The sequence below is a fragment of the Gymnodraco acuticeps genome, unplaced genomic scaffold (assembly GCF_902827175.1).
Source record: "Gymnodraco acuticeps unplaced genomic scaffold, fGymAcu1.1, whole genome shotgun sequence".
In the NCBI taxonomy this organism is placed as follows: domain Eukaryota; kingdom Metazoa; phylum Chordata; class Actinopteri; order Perciformes; family Bathydraconidae; genus Gymnodraco; species Gymnodraco acuticeps.
The window spans coordinates 182,227-200,927 of NW_022992152.1; the positions used below are offsets into that span (position 1 = coordinate 182,227).

The 18,701-nt window shown below is 41.8% G+C and overlaps 2 protein-coding genes across 8 annotated transcripts in view; both read left to right on the forward strand.

Annotated features, from left to right (window-relative positions):
• The first annotated feature begins 2,040 nt into the window (after window positions 1-2,040).
• Window positions 2,041-11,899, forward strand: gpatch2 (G patch domain containing 2). 5 transcript variants are annotated; one of them, XM_034204417.1, is made up of 10 exons: window positions 2,041-2,235; window positions 3,057-3,300; window positions 3,980-4,530; window positions 6,533-6,597; window positions 6,695-6,892; window positions 8,220-8,331; window positions 8,762-8,801; window positions 8,958-9,022; window positions 9,250-9,338; window positions 10,801-11,899. In XM_034204417.1, the coding sequence occupies exons 1-10, from the start codon at window positions 2,186-2,188 to the stop codon at window positions 10,968-10,970; spliced, it is 1,584 nt and encodes a 527-aa protein (XP_034060308.1). In that variant the 5' UTR covers window positions 2,041-2,185; the 3' UTR covers window positions 10,971-11,899. The 5 variants fall into 5 exon arrangements, with proteins under 5 accessions (XP_034060308.1, XP_034060310.1, XP_034060312.1 ...); XM_034204419.1 differs by having other exon boundaries at window positions 10,804-11,899; XM_034204420.1 differs by lacking the exon at window positions 2,041-2,235 and adding an exon at window positions 2,271-2,634.
• Window positions 11,900-14,691: 2,792 nt separating this feature from the next.
• The window catches only part of LOC117538566 (estrogen-related receptor gamma-like), a 29,575-nt gene continuing 25,565 nt past the window's right edge, over window positions 14,692-18,701 (forward strand). For 2 of the 3 annotated variants that reach the window (XM_034204401.1, XM_034204402.1), the window contains exon 1: window positions 17,037-17,121. In XM_034204401.1, coding sequence (XP_034060292.1) covers window positions 17,039-17,121 — 83 coding nt within the window. In that variant the 5' untranslated portion in view covers window positions 17,037-17,038. Of the gene's footprint in view, window positions 14,890-17,036; window positions 17,122-18,701 lie in introns of those variants that run through there. The other variant, XM_034204405.1, reaches the window with a different exon arrangement.

The following is an 18,701-nucleotide window of genomic DNA, read 5'->3' on the forward strand; positions in this document are numbered from 1 at the left end:
TCAGCAGGGGCAGGGCACTTTAACACATTCGTTGCATAATCTTTTTGCACACTTGCTTGATATCGAGCTCTCTGATTGGATCAGGCTATTGTGGTCTGAGAGTCATGAGACCGGACAGAAACATTAGCTGGAACTTAGTAAGTGAGATTATGAGTGTAGAACATACTCTTTGGCAAAACATTGTTGCTGTTATAAATGACAGAAAACAAAGCAATAGATGTTATATTTATGAAAGATTTGTCTAAAATTAATACAATACTCTCTAACTACCACAGATATCTCCTAATTTTTACCCCACCTAGTACATTTCAAGGTATAATTTTGTTGAAACATGTTGGTCTCATGCAACGTGGAATCCCTTCTTAACAAATAACTAAATCTCATAAATCCACAGAGGTGAGAAGATTCCCTGATCCATCAGGCTGTCCTGCGACTCCTGCCAGCTCGCTTCATCCCTGTACCTTCGTGTTCCCCCATTCACCCCCTTTTTGCTTCTCCCCAAGTTGAGTCAGAGCAGATCGCCTTACAGGGGGGATTACTGAGAGACATATCTCGGGTCTCACTGTCTCTGCTGTCCTAAGAACCAGCTACATGACTCTACACATTAAAATGCTACATGAGTCTAATTATTTTATTAGGGTTCAGATTTAATTAAAAAGTAGTTTTAAATGATGAAACGTATGCCTTTATTCCTCCTCTGTGGTGATATAAACACACAAGTGCTTGAATACACTTCTCTCCATTCATTTTGTAAACTACAGGCATATAAAAGCACAATCACAAACCTTTTGACTTTAACATCCATTCATTGTTCTTAATAACATCTATTTTACCCATAATTCATGCTGTTTTATCCACATATGCAGATTATTTAAAAACTACTTTACCCAGCTCCATGTGTTGTCAGTGCTAAAGTTCTCCGCAGTTTCATCAAACTCTTCTTCATCCTCTGCTGATATCATGATTCCATTGTGTTTTCAATCCCAGTTGCAGTTTTCTGTTTTTTGGTATCTCTAAACAGACGTTTATGTATAAAATTCCACAAGTCTTGGACTCGTGTCTTCACACTGTGAGCATGTCAAGTGTCTGACTGTCATGTGCAAGTGGACAGCGTCTTAATAATTGTACCTGGGCCCCCTGGTCAGAAATCTGAGCCTGTCACAGAGTGGTCATCGTCCATCAGACCATCTGACTTCTCAAGGACTTGAGGAGGGGGGACACCTGTTAGGATTGTTTCTCAGAATGGTCGTCTAAGTTGACTTTAAGGTGAATTACTTTGTGCATTTCTCATTAGTTAACACTGACTGTGACACCTGTTGTTGCTGTTGACCCCATGTAGAGCACAGGAAGGCCGTCACTGACATTCAGAACATATCAGCACCTGTCACATGGGCTTCTGAAGTCCAAGTCTCCCTGGTACCCGGGGACTCTTCCAGTGACTGCTGTCAGGGATATGACGCCGTTGCCACTGATGTGTTTGAACTGGTGACCTTTGGTTTAAATGTGATAGCTAGCCACCATGGCATCAAACTCTGACGTGAAGCCTTTTCAATGTGAGTCTACACTGCCATCAAGTGGTCACAAAAGGGAAATGCATGTAGAATGGGAATTTAGGGCCTGAAGTTGCCTTCACTTGCTATATTTAAATTCCGATTTAAAAAGGCCCTACTAAAGTTCTTAAACTTCATGTTTTGTGGTAGAAAAATCCAACTAAATATAACCAGAGACTAATTGAATCCTCTGAGTCACATATAGGCTACTACAAAAAAGGCCTATTTTGATCAACTTACAAATAAAATGCATCTTAGCCTTAATAATACAAAGTTTGGGTTTACAAAGTGTTTTACTAGCCTATCCAATACATTAAATCAAAATACATTGTTGTTGTTGTTTTTGTGATGCTCTTCAATTGTTTTGCATAGTGATGAAATGCATATTTGTATTATTTGTATAATTATTATTATTATGACATTGTAATTGTTTGGCTGTGCCGTTGTGCACAATGCCAACATAATTTTTCTACAGCACTTGAAGGCAACACAATACCTTCTGCTGCTTGTCCTCCTCTTGTCGCATATTGATCCAGCTAGCTGATCGTTAGCTTTTTTTGTCAGGATGATGTCTGTGGTGTTTAAATGTTTGTCAGTTGTTTCTGGCTAATGGTATCTGGCATTTGGGGGCTTTAATGTACCGTGCAGCTAATCTAACAACCATCGGCAAAGCGGGAACCGGCTGGTAGGTGGTCTTTGAAATCACTGAGACGTAACATATTGTTCACGTCCACTCAACTCTCGTGAATGAGCCAGCTAGAGAGCTAACGCTAGCAATGCTAACTAGCTAGCATCAAATATCATCTGCTATATAGCCTTTGTTGTTTATCTTCTGACGACAGTATATACCAAAATACCACCATTTAAAAATGGGAATATAAGCTCTTTGCTGTGGTTGTGTAGTTATCTTAAGTGATGGATAGAAGTTTGTTGTAACGTAAGTTGACTTAGCTTGCAAACATGAGCTTAAACAGCTAACAACAAGCAACACAGCTAACTAAAGAGGAGTAATGTTGGTGGTAGTTGCAGAGCATTTTGTAAGCGGCATCACAGGCAGTTAAATCAGAGCTGACTATTTATTAGCGTAAGTATTACGCCGCAAACTCATCCTGTGTTGCATCCAACTTTGAAAAGGGATCGATTTTGTGTGTCAAATTTGAAGAATTAGCCATCTTGCTAACGTGTTTTTCATAGTTGCTCATGTCAAACAGCTAAGCTAAGTAACGTTAATCTTCTTGACAATGATGGTCCCATACTTATCTGTCGCCTCCTCCTTCAATGACAATCTGCAAATCATTCCTACATACACACACTCATACCCTTTTACCATAGACTATATGTATAGTTTTGTAATGCCTGCTGTCAAAATATGTATCTCAACAGTATTATTGGCTGTCCTGCAGACTCTGCTGACTCTTCAATAAAACTCAATCTTAAATGCTTTTTAGTGTCCAAGCATGGGACAAGATGTGTTAACCAGTATCTCCTTGTATGCCTCAACTTTAGGCACTTTAGCCGGACGATGGACGAGCTGGTCCATGACCTGGTGTCAGCCCTGGAGGAGAGCTCTGAGCAGGCTGCCCGTGGGGGTTTTGGGGATGGAGGAGACCATGCTCTGGCTGTGGGCTGTCTGCTGAAGAGGCAGGCTCGGAAGCGTAGAGGCAGGAAGCGACGCTCGGACAACCCGCACCCGCCGTGGGAGGCAGGCCACCTCAGTGAGGGCTCAGAGTCCAGCGTCGAAGAACAGAAGGTGAGTGGATGGAGGGCAGTGATTTACACATATAGATCTTTAGGCTAAAAACTCTCCCTGTAAAAGGTGCTCGAGCAAAACACTTCAGATGTCCATAAATGTTGTTTCGTTGCTCACCCTGTGTTTCTCAAGTGCAAACAATGGGAAAAGTAGCCAAAACTATTATCATTGTTAAAGCAACCATGAGGGAAGTGACTGGTATAAAGCCCAAAAAGTGCATGAATCATACAAGTTAGATCATCTATCAAATATGCTGATCTACTTGAGATGTTACACTCGAGATTTTTTTAAATGGATTGTTGATTTGAATTCAAATCACTGTAATATCAGAGATCTAGTAGCACACATTTTTCATACTATTCTCACATTTTTCTCCCTTTTTTCAAATAGATATCCCACCCACCAAAGCAGAGAAACCTTAATCTGATCTGATCCTTTAGAAACCGTAAACTGCTCGTCTCCACATAAAGTTGGAATTGCCCAATTAGTACAGATTACCTGCAGTTTAAGTATTCTTTACTGTATTGAACCATAACACATAATCACTTCAAGGTTTCCCTCTGTTTTAATCTGTCTTTTATGCTCACTCGTATAGTTTTGAGGGTATTAACAATCCAAATGTGTTCCCAATTTAGCATCAGTCACCTTCTGATATGAACCACATTGACGTGTTTTGCAGGACTACCGAGCCAGTACAGGGGGGGTCTCGGCTGCCAACAGCCATGCCCGTGACAACAGCGATTCGGATGAACAACTTGGCCCCAAACGGCGCACCCTCATCGCAGCAGAAACAGGACGAAGCAAGCGACCGATTTGGCCGGACGACCTGGGTGTCCTGGGGTCCGCAGAGGGAACTCGCAGCCTCAGGCGGAGACGAAAGGTCAAACGTATGGCGGTAGACCCCCCTGCAGAACCAGAACCCCCTTCCTGCACCATGCTAGGGCCCCCGCCTGTCCCCAAAGCCCGTGTCGGTGCCAGGCCGCATAGAATGGGTGCTAATGAGGGCAGGGGGCCCATGGAGTTGTATGGAGGTGGAATGATGGGGCCTGGGGGAGGCAAGAACAGGGTGAAGAAGAGGAAAATGGCCCCCCACAGACTGGGGATGGAGGCTGCAGATGAAGGGGTGGTGGTGGAGAGTGAGGACCCCATCTCTTCTCCAATAGAAGTGTCCAAGGACAAGATGGAGTTGGAGGAGCAGAAGGGCTCAGATGAGGACATGAGTGATAGGTGGTTAGTGTATACACTTTTGTTTTCATTCATTCCCAAGAAGTTTCCACTCCTCCGTCTCTGCTGCTGTATTCTGTGTTTATAGGTATGTGTGTGTAGTAGAGATGTTAAGATTCACCGATTCGCATCGGTGCACCGGCATAAACGTTCAAGATGCGAGTGCACCGGTTGAAAGAGTGCACATCGGCTACAGTTTGGGTTGAACCGGGTTGAACTCGCGATGCATCGATGGCGTAGCGTCTTTGCATCGGTAAAAAACCGATTCATTCATATAAAATCCCCTCATCTTGTCAACGCTCAGCAGAGACGATCTTTGATATTTGCTTCGCCACTACGGAGGCCGAGAGTCTCAGTTATCAACACACACGGAAGTCGAGGAGAAAGAGAAACACAGCGCACCGAAAAATACCTACAAATCAAACGTTTGGTAACACTTCGGATTGTTCAAGAAAGACGGTGTAATAGTCCTTTATGCTAGGCTATATAGTTGACCGCAGGTCATGGAGAGTAATAAGGTATCCGTAGACCTTTGTATGAGGTATCTTTATTACTTAACAGGTCTACAGCCATGATACATAGATCCGTCCTAGATGCGGGCTTGCATACACACAGTATCACTCCGCAGCCGCACCCCATCAGTAACGTCCTGATGGTATATGTGCACGGCACAGACGGTCAACTTGAAAAATCGCTCGCAAATTGTTAACGATGCCGAGCCGATTTAAAGTACACAAGTAGTACGAGGAACTTAGCGACGCACATAAAGAGGCGACATGGGGTCTGCGGCTGAAAAGAGAAACCTCAAAGTTAGACATATGAGTTAAATCACTCAGTGAGGTGTTCTGTCAGAGAGAGTGGTGTTTAGTTTACAGCAGCCTGTGACGGCCAATAATAATTTAAATGTATTCCTCACTGTAAGCAGTTATGAAATACCTGTTTGTGAAAGGTTATTTGTATTATTTATTGTTCATATAGAACCCACCGCTTTCTGCTCAGTGGTGAGTTAGCCTATGAATGAGTGTTAAGCACATCAGGCTGGCAGCTGTATGGGCATTGCTCTATGGTAGCTGTTATTTGCACATTGTTAATCATGAGCAATGCATCTTTACATTGTTTAACTGTGAGGTGTTATACAATTGTACTCTGGAGAGCTTTTAAAGGTAAAAAAATAAACGGCATGATGGGATGTGCAGTACCAAATATGTAAAGCACTTTTTTGTTAATGTATGATTTGCTGCATATAAGGAATAAAACAAAAATCCTCTGTCGTACCAAATTGAAGTATCATTATTTTTGCATCGTGTTGAATCGCATCGTATCGCACCGAATCGCATAATGTTGAATCAAATCGTATCGAACTGTATCGCAACAGGGGTGAATCGTATCGTATCGCATCGCCTGGTGTTTCAAATGTATCGTTAATGTATCGTATCGTGGCAACGTATCGAGATGCGCATCGCATCGGCCTCAGTGATGGAGATGCACATCCCTAGTGTGTAGGCCAACGGCTGATGAGAACCGTGTTGTGTACGGTGTAGGGCTTGCTAACGGCCACACTTTTTATTTGGACGGAAATTAATTTCCTTCGCTGAATATCAAAAGCAGTCAATTCTGAAAAACTGACATAGAATATTCGGTCAGTTTTTTTAACATCTTGTTTCCTTACCAACCGGATAGTTCCTGATTTTAAATGTTGCCAACTTAAGATTTCTCGGTTGATGCACTTGTACTGCTCATTCTCTTAAAAGAACATAAAACCGTAGCTTCTCTTAATTCATTGAGGAAAATTGACTGTAGAAAACCATATTTTAATGTATCAAAAAAGGGATATTTTGGTATCTATTGTAAACTGAGGTAGCTTACTGGCACTTTAATCCAAAACCTTTACTCAATTCCCCACACTGTGTGTAAGCTAACTTGTGTTTCTTGAATCGACAATTCTTTATGGTGAAATGTATGGTATTCTATTTCCCTAAATCTCCATCTTCCTCTCTCTCCTTTTCAGTGAGACCAGTAGTGTCAGTAACAGCAGTGACGGAGGCCTCTACACCAACGATGAGGGGAGGCAAGGTACAAACTCCAATATGTTAATATTATTGGTCAACCAAAGAAACCTCCTTTTTTCTTTTTTATAAAAACCATGGTCACATGTTGGTCTCTCTTCCAGCTGATGACGAGCAGAGCGACTGGTTCTTTGAGGGTGAGCCGGGCTCCGGTTCAGCACCCGGGGGGGCGTGCGGGATAGCGGGGGTGGTCCCCTGGTGGGAGAGGGAGACGGCTTCAGAGGAGCTGGACTTAACTGACCCCGTCTTCAACAGCATCCTCAGCGGGTCCTTCCCCCTCATGGGGCCTGGAGGACAGAGAGGTAACCCGTTTTTAAGACAAACTATAATGAACTGTCTTTTAATATGTAGATAACAGGAGTGATTTGGTTGGATTAGGTACAGTTACATACATTGTATTGTTGCAGTCTCATTCATGACCAGTAGGAGGCAAACACAAATCAATGTTTAGCAGTTTGCCAATAAAGTGTTGTTGTATAGTCAGGGTGTCCACGGGGTCTTAAAAAGTATTAAAAGTTGATAAATCAATTTAGCGAAAATTAAGGCTATTAAAAAGTATGAAACGGCATTTTCCAAGGTATTACATTTTGTAGCTTGTTTTCAATAAGTATATAAATGGTCCAAAGAGGTTGTATTCTACAGTCGGCCTGAATGTAATCATTGCGTAGGTGTGTAGTGTGACTCTGTGTAGTTTATTTATGGCATCCCGTTGGGTTTGACGTCATCTGAACAGGACATGGCACGCTCACTGCTTGATAGCGCGCGAAGGCCCGTTTACGCCGGTTGCTAAACAACATCGTTATGGGGAAATGCAAGTTTGCGTCCAAATGGTTGGAAGATAAGGAGGAAGGACAATCAATACTGTATATAGTCAATGTGAGGTAAAGTGTGTCGCTAATGGTTAAAACTCGAAGTGGCGATGAGGTCTTAAAATGTATGGAAAGGGTCTTAAAAAAGGTCTTAAAAGGTATTACATTTGACTCCAGGATTCCTGCATATACCCTGATAGGGGATTTTACTTCCTATATCTACTATCGTAAGCAAAAAAAGACATTTGTTTTACATCCTAGTGTCCATTCTCTGTATTAAAAATTGTACTGATGTATGGCTGCTTAATTGATTGACATTTGATTTCAAATTGAATTATGGCAAAATATGCCATAAGTTTTCATTCTGATAGAAGTGTCATGGAGCTGCAGAAAACTCCTATCCTACAAATGGTATTCAATAGATTTACACATCCTGTAAATGTTTCAAAAATGATCATATATCGCTATGTCCGATATCACAATTCATATCGTAATTGCAATACCAGTTAAAATAACCTATAATAATCTGTCAAATGTTCAAAACGGCATTGTTTCACTGAAATAGCTTCAATATCAGAGAGTCACATTCTTAACGGAAATCTACTGACACAAAGTACTTAATTGAATTACTACTTGCGGTTAATGTTAAAATAACTGCAAGTAATAATTATTTCCAACTCCTGCAGCCCTTTAAAATATAAATATAGGTATCCTAAAGGACTGCGATTTACTTTATTGTGAACAATATCAAACTGATTTATCATTTCAAATAATTAACATGCTGAGTTTTGTTGCTGACGACTTGCTCTGCCTTCTTCAGGGTTCCATGCCAGGCTGAGCCGTCTCCATAGTAACCAGCATATACCCCAGGCAGGCAGCTCCGGACAGAGCTTCAACGACCGGCTGGGCAGACAGAGCCAGGACCCCCACGAGTGAGTCCTCATCTTCTATACTTTACATATATGCTTTAAAGTTTGTATTCTTGTACTTGTTTTTCATTGGTTTTCTTTTGAAACTACTCTAAGGATTGTAGCACTTGGAGTTGCATTTTAAATTATGATTTAAAAAAAAGAAGTTAAGGCTGAGAAAGATAGCAGAATTCAGATTTGGTTGGCCTTGACACAAATTTGGTTTCCAGACAAAAACTAAATATCTTCGATTAGTATTAATACAATAGAAAGCAAACAGCAAAGGTTGTCCCAAGATAACGTTTTTAAAGGTTCTTAAGTTTCTTTAAAAGTTTCTGTGATGGACGAGGGCCAGCAGTTCACTTACGACAAGATAATTAATAGCAGTTTGGTTTCGGTCTGTGGAAGGCAGCCTTGATGGCTCTCAATTACATTATTATTAAATCTCCAACAGGCCTTGGTTCAGCTCGGGCTCCAGGAGAGAGCACGGACAGGTGAGTTTCTTTTCCCCCCAAAGTTAACATTTTGATCTGTAGCACTGTCCTTGGTGGTTGCTGTTAAATGCACTACTTAGTTTTATTGCAAGGATTACCTGCTTGAGCATTCACTTTAATACCCCCCCCCCCTCCCTTTCCTTACTGCCACTCCAGTTGCATTGGGACTCTCGGTCAGACAGAGGGCATCGGAGAAGCTGTTCGGTGAAAACAGCCAGCAGGTGAGAACAACACTTGAGAAAAACGTCAGTGATTTATGAGCGAAACGCAGAACTAATTTCCTTTTTAGTACCTGCCTTTTGTTTCTGCTGCAGTCTCATCGACATAACTCCCCATTGGTTTTCACAACGGGTATTTTTTTTTTCAAATGAGGAAGAATAATTTCCACTGTGTTACTTGAGCTCAACTAATGCCCACATATTTTTGTCTCGCTTGGCTGGTTTTGCAGACAGACCAGCGGGCACCTGGGCTCTCTGTGTACAGGGGATGTCAAGCGGAGGCGAAAAGCAGCCCCCCTCGGTTCCACCGCCCCCCCAGGTATTGGACCTAGCTACACCTAACGCACCATCTGGCACTTTTTTTTCCTTTTTTTTTTTTACCACGTTTTCTTTTTCGTATTTTTGGCTCTCGCCTGTTTCTCCTCCCCCTCTTGGTTGAGCGCAGTATGTCCACCAGCCTGCTTTCCTCGTTGCCTTCTGTCTCGCACATACACTGATGTAAACACGAGGGACGGGGATGAAAAATGAGGGATTCACTACGCATCTTTAAAAAGAGAGAAGGGAGTCCCTCAGCCTTCGTGTTGCTCCCTCTCCCCCTCTCTCATTATTAAACGGCGCTTTTGCTCCTAACCCCCTTTCCTCCTAAGCTTTGTTGGACAAGAGTCAGCTGGCTAGTCATGCTGTCAGAGCAGAGATACTGGATTAGCTCTTAGCCTGTAACACTTGTGCATCAGGCCCACTCCCCCTCCCCCCAAACCACTCTCTTTACCTCTGGGCCAGTTGGAGGAGGAAGGGAGAGATAGCAAAAATGTAACCCCCATTATAATATATAGAGTCTGATCCATGTATTATTATTTAAGCATCATTTGGCTCGTGACACCTTGTAGTTCCATGTATTATATATTTATTTGTATGGTCCAAAGCACTTTGTACACGCTCCAGACCCGGATGTAGGTCTGCGGAACAGCAGGTTGCTAAACTCGCAGCAGGCGGGCAACGGCGATGTCCTGCCAAATTCACTTCCTGACAATTTGGCGCTCAACCATCGTCTGAGTAAATGAGCGTGCGGCTTTGACCTGCGCTCCACATAAATCAAGACGGGATTAAACGGGCTAACAGATCGACCTCTGTCACTGGAGCGTGGACTTCCAGGAAGTGCCGGGGACAAAACCCACTAGTCTGTTTGGAAACAGACATGCGTGCGCTTTTATTTAGAGGCAGTACCAGACGGCAGACAGAATCTCCATTAATCAATTAACATGTCCATTAAGGCTGCACGGCACAACGCTACAGCATCCACTTTGCGATGTGCGCATTCGTCGTGCATGTGAAGAGAAGCAAATTAATCCACACGTCATACTCATTTGCTGTTCCATACATAAAGGAAAAGTGGTACGGTTCTATTTTGCAAGGACTAATCTACAAGATGAGTTTTAAATGTTCTTGAATACAGAGTTTATTATTATACAGGAACATTCAATCTGCAACAACAGAACAGGCCCCAACGTCAGTATGAATATCTTTTGGTTATTGAATTTACCAAAAAAAAGACTTTCTGGTTAAGAGTCCTGTAGTTTTTCATATACTGGAAAGAAATTGGTTATATATCAGTGTCTTTTCTCTCATTTCTTATAACAAGTTACCAGAGCCAATGTCTACAAAACTGACCCATTTAGAATAACAAAAACAGTCAAAGGAACTCTATTTTAGATATGTACACCTTGTCGATAAACGATATGTCGATAACTCCCTATTTTCTAACCTGTAACTTCTCCTTTCAGTAGTGGTGGGGGAGAACGCACCCCCCCTCCCTGACACTAACATGGGGAGCCGCATGATGCAGAGCATGGGCTGGAGCCCGGGGATGGGCCTGGGTCCGGAGGGCAGGGGCATGACCGAACCCGTCCGGGCCACGCAGAGACCCAAAGGAACGGGCCTAGGCTTCAACTGAAAACCCGAGGATTCTGGATCCTGAACCTGAAGGATGCTGGGAGAAGACACTGAGAGAAACAGAGAGCGAGGGAGAGGAAATGCTGCTCAGGGCGACGAACGATAAAAAAACAGTCCAGAATAACCCAGACATGTGAGTCATAAGTAGGAAAGGAATCAGTCTTGTCCTAGCAACAGTCGAGACAAACTTTCCCATATTGGGGAAACAGCGAGACGTCTGGCACATCCACACAGATAGAGAGAAGACACGTGGAAGTGATTGAAACGGAGCAGGAGAAAAGACTTCATGCAACGGGACCTTTCACAAAACTCCATGTTGGAGATATCTTATGACATTGATGTCTCATTAGCGTGTCATACTGAACCAATGATGACAGTGTGGTTTGTTTTCATTCAGTGGTATCAATTCAATAACGATAAATGGTTTGTTTAAGTAACAAAATACACTAGGTTAAGTTGTGCCAATGCTAGCTTGACTGTACTGCAGACTGCTGGATTTAGCCTCCCATAGCCATGCTCAATGACTTTACACACACTGTATGACAAATATATGATTCTCTAGTTACAGCAATTCCAGCATCTCCAAACAGTTTTGGAAATTCCCCCCGAAAAAAATCTAAGACATTGCCTGTGTTTTTAAAGTGCATTCATAACTTTCACAGGTGTTTTCACTTTGCCTGATTAGGTCTAATTAGAGATAAGTGAAAACACCTGTTGGACTGTGCAGGACCTTTTTAAATGACATTTCTTTTAAAACTTTATTTTAGACCCTTTGTCATTGACCTAACTGTGATATTGTTTCCTGTGTTCATTTAGCTTGCCTGCGACCATAGATTGTCCAATACCAATTTGGAAATTATTGTCAGTGCAAGTATAGAGATTAAGGTCTAGAAAAATAAATGAAATTATGAATTAAAAAATGAGAAAGAAGTTGTTCTGTATCAATATTTGTTTGTTTTGTGCACCGGGTGGATGTTCTTGAGATGTCAGTGACAGAAACAAATATCTCAGAAACTCAAAGCCAATATAATGACACGTTGTTTTGCGAGTTCAGGACATCCAATAATTACATTTGGCCGGATATCTGTTTTTTAATATTTACAAATCACAAGGATAAACACCTTTTTTAGAAATAACGAGAAATTTTCAAAAATTCTGTTTCCAGTTGTTATGCTAAGCTAAGCTAAAAGGTTTGACCCTTGCCTAATGTTGAATGGACATACTGATATCAAACTTTTTGGAAGAGAGCAAACAAGCACATTTTGAAACGTTGAACCCTTCCTTTTCAATTTATTCATTCAACAATTGAGCTGAAAGATACATATTGGAGACAAATTAGCTTGTCGGTGCTCTGCGATGGACAAAATATGAAATGCAGACTCATTCTAAAATAGCGTCATACATGAATATTCAGCATTTCTGTACTGTACTGTTTCTTGCTATCCAACATTTACACCTATACTGATATCACAAAAATAACCTTTATCTGCCAGTACATTGTTTTGTAAAGGGGACATATCATGCTTATGTTTTAGTTTCATAATTTAGTGGGAATGCTGACACAGCATTCCAACTATCTGTTATGCTACGCACAAAATTATTTATTATTCCGCCGGGTTATTTTGCGCCACTTCTCCCGCATTGAACATCGCAGAAACTTCGTTCAAACATCTAAACGTTCAGCTCGGTCGGGAATCGATGGCTATTGTTTCTCTGCATTTGACCCATCCTGTGTTAGGAGCAGTGTGCTGCCATTTTGAACGGCGCCCGGGGAGCAGTGTAGGGAACGGTGTCTTGCTCAGGGACACCTCGGTAGCACTTGGTCTTGCCGGGACTTGAACTGGTGATCTTCCAGTTGCCAAGCCAAGTCCCTATCGACTTCGCCACCACCGCCCCAAATGCCTTTTGAGGGCATGAAGTGACAAAAACTTTCAACATGTCTCCATTAAACTCCATTGTAAATTCAGCCTCACCTTTTCCCACCACAGCAGCCGCACACCTTTAGTTAATCTGCCAAAAAGGCCACATTATTGACACGAAAGTACACAAAAAGTACACTTCAGATGCTCAAGTTCCTTGACATGCTTCACGCTTTGAAATTTCACCGATATCTGTTACGGTTCTTCAAGAAAACGTTCACATGTAAGAGGTTTATCTCTCATTCAGAACAATGAAAGTGCTCTCCTCTCACTGATCACCATGGAAACCTTTGATCTCTGGACACCTCGTTAGCTCAAATATAAACACCTGTGTCATGGAACACGATGATGTCATAACTCCAACTGACATGCTCAGAGCAGCAGACTTCAGATAATGGTTAATGGTCCTGCCCTCAACAGCTCTACGTCAATGATGGGGTTTCATCATATGCCGTTTCCATGGAAACGCATCCCTATCCATAAAAGACGATGTCGCTATAACTCCTATGAAAATGTTCAAAAAGTGCTCAAACTTCACATGTGTGCTAACAGTCCAGCCGTGAAGACATCTACGGGACAGTTTTGAGATTTCTTCAAATGTCGTTGCCATGACAACACAATGCTCGCCATGAAACACGGTTTTCTCTTAACTTCAGTGAAAATGCTCCAAATGGCCCAAAACGTCACAGGTTTGGTAACGATGCAGCCATCAACGCATCTAAGCGTATTATAGGATGTCATCAAATGCTGTTGGCATGGCGACAGATCATTCACCATCAAGTTAGTTCAAAGGTTTGCAGTTCAAATATTCTGCTGCTTTTCCAAGCCTTTTTACTTTCTTTTCTTCTCTCATCACACATTCAAGCCCCCAGTGTTCATGTATCATTTCAATCTAAATTCTTCACTTTCTTCTTACACATTACATTTCAGCATAGCAGTTTAGTGTCAGCTTTTCAATACAAAGCATTCCCACTAGCAATTTCTTCAGGAATTGCATTCTCTAGTTGTATTTGGGTTTCTACTAGAACACTTTTTTCTTCTGCATGCTGTCTGTTTGAATATAGCTGTATTTACCCTCGGTGTGAAACGCTCTGTTTTAGAGCCTGTCTCTTTAAGCTGATTGGCTCGCCAGAAAAACCTGCACACCTTTACATAAAGTATGTAGTTCCAAAGCCAGAGGTGAAGATGGATGTGTGACAGTATGTAACATCAGAGGTGGAGCCAAACCTGAACGGCTTAAATCCCATGTTTTATGATTTAGGATCCCACAAAAAACTGACTGGGCTGTCTTATTTTATAGTTTGCTGGTTGGTTATCACTCCAGATACACAAATGCTCAAGCACTGAAAAGTACATTTTTCATAGTATATCCCCTTTAAAAACGAATTGTACAGCTGCATCAGGGACTGTTTTTATTGTTTGAAATTAGTTTTGTAATGGGTAATTGTCTAATCCATAGGTGCCCATAAGAACATATGCCCTCTAAATATTCCCAACTGCTATCAACACATGCATCACATTCACATGCTGACTCAACATCGCTGAAATATGATGCTCTCTCCGTCTCCCTCCCTCTCTTCCTCTCTCCCTCTCTCCCTCTCTCCCATCTTTGCAAGGCTGCAATAGAAATCCCTCCTCTGTATCTATGGGAATACAGGAGTGCTGTGTGTCCTCTACCCTCCCCTCTACTCACCACCTCCCCTCTGCATATAAGGGAACGCTGGCTGCCCCCCCCCCACGCCACCCCTTTCCTCTTAGACACACTTTCTGTCTGACACACTCTCTCAGGACGCCCCTGTGAGCCGGCTAGGTAAAACTTGGCACTGGATGAGAGTGAGAGGAGAGAAAGAGAGGGAACGTGTGTTTATGTATGTATGTATGTGTGTGTGCTGCTGCATCGCTGAGCTACAGAGACCGGAGGCGAGGGGAGCGTTTGTCCTTGAGACTGACTGACTGACTGCAGCTGTAGAGCGGAGGACCAGCCGGTGGATGAAACTGACAGTAAGTGCAGTAAGATGAGCGGATGGTGAAGAAGTGAATGAATGCTTCTTTTAATTACAGCTAATGTGGTTTTCTTACTGTCTGCTTAGTAACAGTCCAGTGGGGTGTTTGAATGGAAACAGAAGTGTGTGTGTGTGTGTGTGTGTGTGTGTGTGTGTGTGTGTCCGACCAGGTGAAGGTCTACTGTGTTCCCAGGTGAACTAATCTCTCAGGCTTCTTATTGGCTCCCATCAATACTTGCTGTTCAGTCTCTGTACGACTTTGTAATCAGTTCAGTTGCAGTTTGTCTACATCAGTGTTTGTGTGTCGTCAAGAAAGATGTCAGTAAACACAACATTACTGTACAGCTCCTCTTCCTCGCCACTTCTGTTGACCGATCGATATTAGTTCTGCATCTATAATTGGAAGTCATCATTTATAGAGACCCTCCAAAACGAGTAATTATCATGTGTAATCTTGCAGAAAATTACATTTTGACTGCTGTTCCTTCGCCATTGCCAGGAACCAGTGGACTGTGTTGAGCAGGGCTGAAGGATGACCAGAGGGTGGGCTTTACTGAGAAGAGGACCCCGAAAGCCTGGAGAAGGGTGGTTTCGGGTGAAGGCAGGGGTGTGGGGCGGGGGTATCATGAGGCAATTATGGGCTTGGCGTTACATTTTTGCCTGGAGTGTAAGGATATCCCAGCAGTGCCCTCATGGGTGCATCTGTATGATCAGATGATGGAGGACAGAGATGGTGGAGGATTAGAAGCAAGAAGGGAAGGATGTGATGGAATCAGAGGAAGATTATTGGTGGTGTCGTGGGGTGAGACTGGCTCACCTGTGGAGCTGCGGACAGAATGTGTTAGAGAGGCTGGCTCTAGATACAAAGGGAGATAGAAAGCCAGCAGGCGAAAAAACATAAAGCTGTGGTAGTCTTTTTTTTACCTTCATGACAGGGAAGTTCTTTTAGTCTCCATGTATGTCTGTGTTGATTTGTTTAGTGTATACATGCTGACAGGGAGCCGGAGGGCTAAATTTGACACCTGTGGAGATAAAAGTGATATGATGAGATAGACGGCTGGTTTGTGTGAGTGTGGTTACGTGAAAGTGCGTATAATAGTCCCGGACATCATCAGTAGGTGTGTGATGCTGACTCCGAGGATTTTATGTGTGTGTTGGGCCCGCACCGGTGGCTCCTCACCTGAGACGGTTCTGGGAACCAGGTGTGTGTTTTTATAAATGGGGAATAACTAAAAAAGAATATGAATGAACCACCTCTGTAAAAGTTAAATGTCCATTGTTTTCCCCCTTTTTAAGTAAAATACAATGTAAAATACTCCAATATAAATAAAGGCATATAGACCTTTTTTTAAAATTACATTTTTACTTAGGAAAATACCGTGTATTTAATCAAATGAACCATGGCTAGCAGCTTTAGCTGTGTTGATGACACCTGAATAAATCAGAGCCATCGTTAGTGATAGTATCACCTGTGCTTTTCCTACTATGACGAGTCGAGGGATAAATGCCTATAAACTGGACACAGGAAGGACAACTGTTAAACCAATAGAGATTGTTAAGATAATGAAGCTGCAGTAATCCACATTACTAGGTATACAATTAGTCAATCTAGATTTTAAATTAAACAGAGCTCTGTGTACACTGAAAAACTAATCTCAGGTTAGTAAATGAAAGTTTGTTTATAACTAAATTAAAGGGATAGTGGAAATGGAACCTCAAATAGTTTCGTTTTAACTTATATACAAGCATAATTACGTACCAAAACAATCACACCTGATTAAAAAAAATATAATAATTGCCTTACGCATGTTAGAAGCACTTTATTGCAGCTTCCCCGAAGTTTTTTAGAAACGAAATGTTCGACTCAGCCAAACCGGAAGTGACGAAAACTTAGGAAGACGATACGATAACAAACCATGGCGTCTATGCAGAATGAACGTGGAAGGGCAAATATACCAGACAAAGAAGAAGGATTGTACGAGGTATCCAGTGATGATAGCGAGTCAGAAACATCCTCTCGGCTTTCCTACGAAAATGTCGTTTTAGGAACTGAATCTGAATCCGGTTCAGTAAGCGACGATGGTGACAATATTGAGCCAGACGATGGACCATTACGTCCTTATTTGTTCGAGCCCGAGCCCGAGGTGATGGTTCACGGCATGGGCAATGGCGAGGATGACCAGGAGCAGGCGCCAGATGATGCACCCCTACGCACAAATAATCTTGACTGGTAGGTCCCTAAGCATAGCTCACGCATCTTAAGATCACCTGTAGCCTTTACAAATATTAATCATTGTTAACCAGTTAAGCCCGAAGGTCCCCCCAGTGGACCCCTCCCACAGTTTTGTTTCTCTCACATGTCTCAGGGCTTCTTAACATTTATGAAACTATTAATGTTTCATACCCTTTTAAAGGTAAGAAACTCCGCTAACTGACAATAAGAACAATTGTTAGCTAGAAAAAACACAAGATTAATACCAAGCCTTTGAATTAGCATTGAGCGAAACAATGCTAACTAATGCTAACGCTTTTTTACACACAACACACGGTAGAAATGCCCTTATTACTATCTTAACTGCACAAACAAGATATACGATTTAAAGCTGAGACTCCACAGATTCCACACATGTAATGTCATCATCACTGTAAGACCTCGAATTCCTGGAGCTATCAGCCAGAAAAGAGAAAGTAAACAACATCCGGTTCCAAAAATATTACAATAATTACGTCTTACCTTTTTTGATTTGTGATCAAAAGTTGTGTTCAACGGAATAAAACGCATCTCAAGGTTAATCCAATGTCGTTGTGTCACATAGAATTTTTCTGTCGCACTACAGCCATACAAAACACATCTATTCACCATAATAAAGGTCGGCTATTCACATGCAAATGCTATTGAATGTCCGCCATTGTTTGTGCCCGTCTTCCTATGCTCTCGTCATCACCCGAAGATTCCCGACGATTCCCGAAGTATTTCTTTCATTGAGAGGGCGCAGTAAAATTGAAAATAAAATGAAACTAGGCGCATGAAATTAAAAAAAATTGTTTATTATGCTTATTTTTAATAAAAATACATAAGTTAAACCCAAAATTCGCGGATTTCCACTATCCCTTTAAGAGTACCAATACAGAGATGGTTACTTTCCTAAATCAATTAATACATGTGTGTTTGACACATTGTTAAGGCAATATAGTCCAAAAATAGAACAGAAAAAAAGAACAGAACAGAACATTAAGGAAAAAAAGACTACCAGTTAGGGTGTCAGTTATAACAGATCAACTGGAGTGAAAGGACAAACTTGAATATTTTGTACACATCTCTTAAAGGCAGCCATTTTAGAAGTTAAACTTCGTCAAGTGAACATTTTAAGTTAATGCTGACAGTATTAAAAAGCTGGAGTTTAATTTAATTGAATGGCAACATAATTAAATCTAGGTTTAAAGTGTTTAAAGCGTCTTTAAACTAAATATTTCAGATTTAGGCTAGTTCTACGGATTGGCGCACCATCATTTCAAATTAAACCACAGTTTTAATTGCTTTTTATTGCTTATAAAATAATTTGACCTTATCACCCTTGTGGTTAGTTGTGTATAGCATAGACTGTATATAGCTGCTGCAAATGTAAAATAAATATGTCCACTAGGAGGCAGTCCAGCCAAGTTATTATAAGGGTATGTAAACCACCTTTAAGATCCTGAGATTCTTCAATATTTTTCTGTGCATTTGGTGTCAAATACAATGATCCCAAATTAGCCCCAATGAAATCCTGTATGACCGAATGCCTTCCTGTGCATATATGTTTCCTAGCG